This window comes from Aphis gossypii, unplaced genomic scaffold (assembly GCF_020184175.1).
Source record: "Aphis gossypii isolate Hap1 unplaced genomic scaffold, ASM2018417v2 Contig00299, whole genome shotgun sequence".
NCBI lineage: Eukaryota > Metazoa > Arthropoda > Insecta > Hemiptera > Aphididae > Aphis > Aphis gossypii.
The window spans coordinates 125,389-128,085 of NW_026083058.1; the positions used below are offsets into that span (position 1 = coordinate 125,389).

General features: G+C 27.7%; 1 protein-coding gene across 1 annotated transcript; it reads right to left on the reverse strand.

Moving 5' to 3' along the window:
- Positions 1-920: 920 nt before the first annotated feature.
- LOC126553673 (52 kDa repressor of the inhibitor of the protein kinase-like) lies at positions 921-1,793 on the reverse strand. Its single transcript, XM_050208813.1, has one exon. The coding sequence runs from the start codon at positions 1,791-1,793 to the stop codon at positions 921-923; it is 873 nt and encodes a 290-aa protein (XP_050064770.1).
- Between the last annotated feature and the right edge of the window lie 904 nt (positions 1,794-2,697).

Below are 2,697 nucleotides of genomic sequence, written 5' to 3' on the forward strand. Positions count from 1 at the left end.
ACTGACTAATATTACGGCGGCCGTGCTAACGAAGCTCGCCTAGCCAGCGCGGTGACGGCGTTAGAGATAATAAATATCATAATAATAATTGGCATATTGTTATATAATACACGGAACAGATAAAAATTAAACATAAATAACGATAATAAAATTCACAGGTACATTGTGTCTGCTTGTGTGTGTGCGTCGGTCGGCGGTGAGGCATATTATAATATTTTAACGTCGTTCACAGATATAGATAATAAACTAGATTGCTAACAGCAGTGCCGTAGCCAGAATATTTTTTTTTTTTTTTTGGGGGGGGGCACCTCAAATTTTGTAACAATAGTTTTTTTACTACACATATACGTTTTTTATGACTACTATTATATTAACAAACTATGGTTCCATTGATTCCCATACATTTAACATAACAATGTATAAATAATATTGTAATTGTAAAATGTTAACCATATATTAATGCATTAGTTAGTAGAACTATATAAGTATATTAATAACATTATATCAATTGTATGTTTTGTAAACACAACATTTTGTTTTTGTGGAAATATTATTTCTATTTACTAACAAGAATACAAGTTCATAACTTTTAACTTTTATCAAACATATTACATAAAACTAGTCTTAGTTAATAGAAAGGGGATAGTTAAAAATAAAGGAGATTGTGATGAACCTGAAAAAAAAATGTTAAATGATTAAAAACTCAACAAAATATTTCTTTATTTTATAATATAACAAATAGGTTAAAAAAAAAATGTAAATATTAAAAATAACAAATTATTCTTTGATATTATAATAAAGTAGTAACAATGAAAAACTGATAAAATAAAATAACAACTTAGTTTTAAAATAAATTATCTACAGACATAATTTTTTTTAAATTATATTAGGTATCTACTATCTTGTATCTACTTACCTACTTATAATTTAAAATCTAGACGTCTCTCTTTTTTGTTTGCAAAAACATCAATTAATGAGTCTATGTCTAAATCTATATCTCTATGTACATTGAGTAGTGCTAGTCCATTAAGTCTATTTTCACTAGTTGAATTTCTCAAATAAGCTTTTATACGCTTAAGAGTTGAAAAAGTTCTTTCAACTGAAGCTGTAGTAACTGGCAATATTGAGAAAATTTTCAACATTGTATATTTATTAGGAAAAATTTCTTCTGGGCAATTTAATAATGTATCAGGGGAGTTGGTTGGAATAACTTTTTCTGTTTCCCACTTCATTTGCCATAATTCAAACTCTCCCTTTAAGGTTGAATTATAGGAATCTATATTTAAGTCATCTTTATAAAATTCTAAAGAGGTTTGTAAATCATCAAATATTTTATTTTTTATTTTAGATGGTGAAAGTGAAGATATTAAATTAGAATTTGAATTAAATCTTTCATTAAAAGATGAAAGCAAATCATCTAAATATGGACAGAAAATTGATACCCTATAGTATGTGCAACAATCACCATTATTTACAGTATAATTTGTCCGGTGTTTTTGAGTTCCTACAGTCCGTGGGATAATAGGAGTCACGCCAACCTTTTCAGCAATTTCAATAACACTATCAAATATTGTTTGAAACTCTACATCATTTCTTAAATTCTGTAATTTTGTAATTGTTGTTTCTATTAAATTAGTAGCGGTTATAATATCTATATTTTCTGTCTGTAAATATTTGGAAATTGTATATGTTATACCAAGTACTCTCTCCATTATAGAGCATGTAATCAAAAATTGGAAATTGCATAATGATTTGTGTAATAAAATAGCATTTTTGTCATTTTCTGAAGTCATGAGATCCTCTAATGCTAAAACAATTTCTAAATAACCATCGACAAATATTGAAAGAGCTTTGTGCCTTTCAACCCATCTGGTTTCACAATATTTTTTTAACCCAGAAAATGGTTTATTTTCTAATTTTGTTTTTAATATATAAGTTCTTTTTGCTGACATTCGAAAGAAAGAACTTACTTCTTGAATTATATTTAATGTGTTTCTGATTTGTTGAACTTTAGAAGCATCATTTAGACATAAATTTAAACAATGAGTATATAAAGATTTAGGATATTCTTTTAATATAAGTGCTTGAACTCCTCTAAATACTCCACCCATATTTGCTGCACCATCATACCCTTGGCCTCTCATTTGCTGTAAATTTAATCCTAATGCAGTCAATGTACTTATGATTGTCTTTGCTAGCTCTAATCCTGTAGTACTGTATACTAGTACAAACTGTAAAAAGTCTTCTCTTATTTTACCTACATCAGCACCAAAGTACCTCATACAAAGAGAAAACTGTTAGTCTGAATTTGATCACATATAATTGAAATTAATTCATTTTGAATGTCAGCACTGATGTAAGTAGAATTTTTGCCACAATTTTTAATATGATTTAAAAATAAATCATCACCACTATCAATACGATAACGTAATAGAGCTCTGAAATTACCATCGTTATGTAATGGCAAATTCAAATCTAAACTACCTGAATCACGACCACCTCGAAGGGCAAGTCCTTGACGCCCACAAAGTATTAATGTTTTTATTATAACTTTTAAAATATCCCTGTTCCTTTTTATTTCACTCTCATTTCTTTTATGTAATTGGATGTAGACATCGTTTTGTTTTTTATCAACTATTTTTAGGAATTCAGCAACTTTAACCATAGAAAATTTATGATACTCATTACTTTCATGTA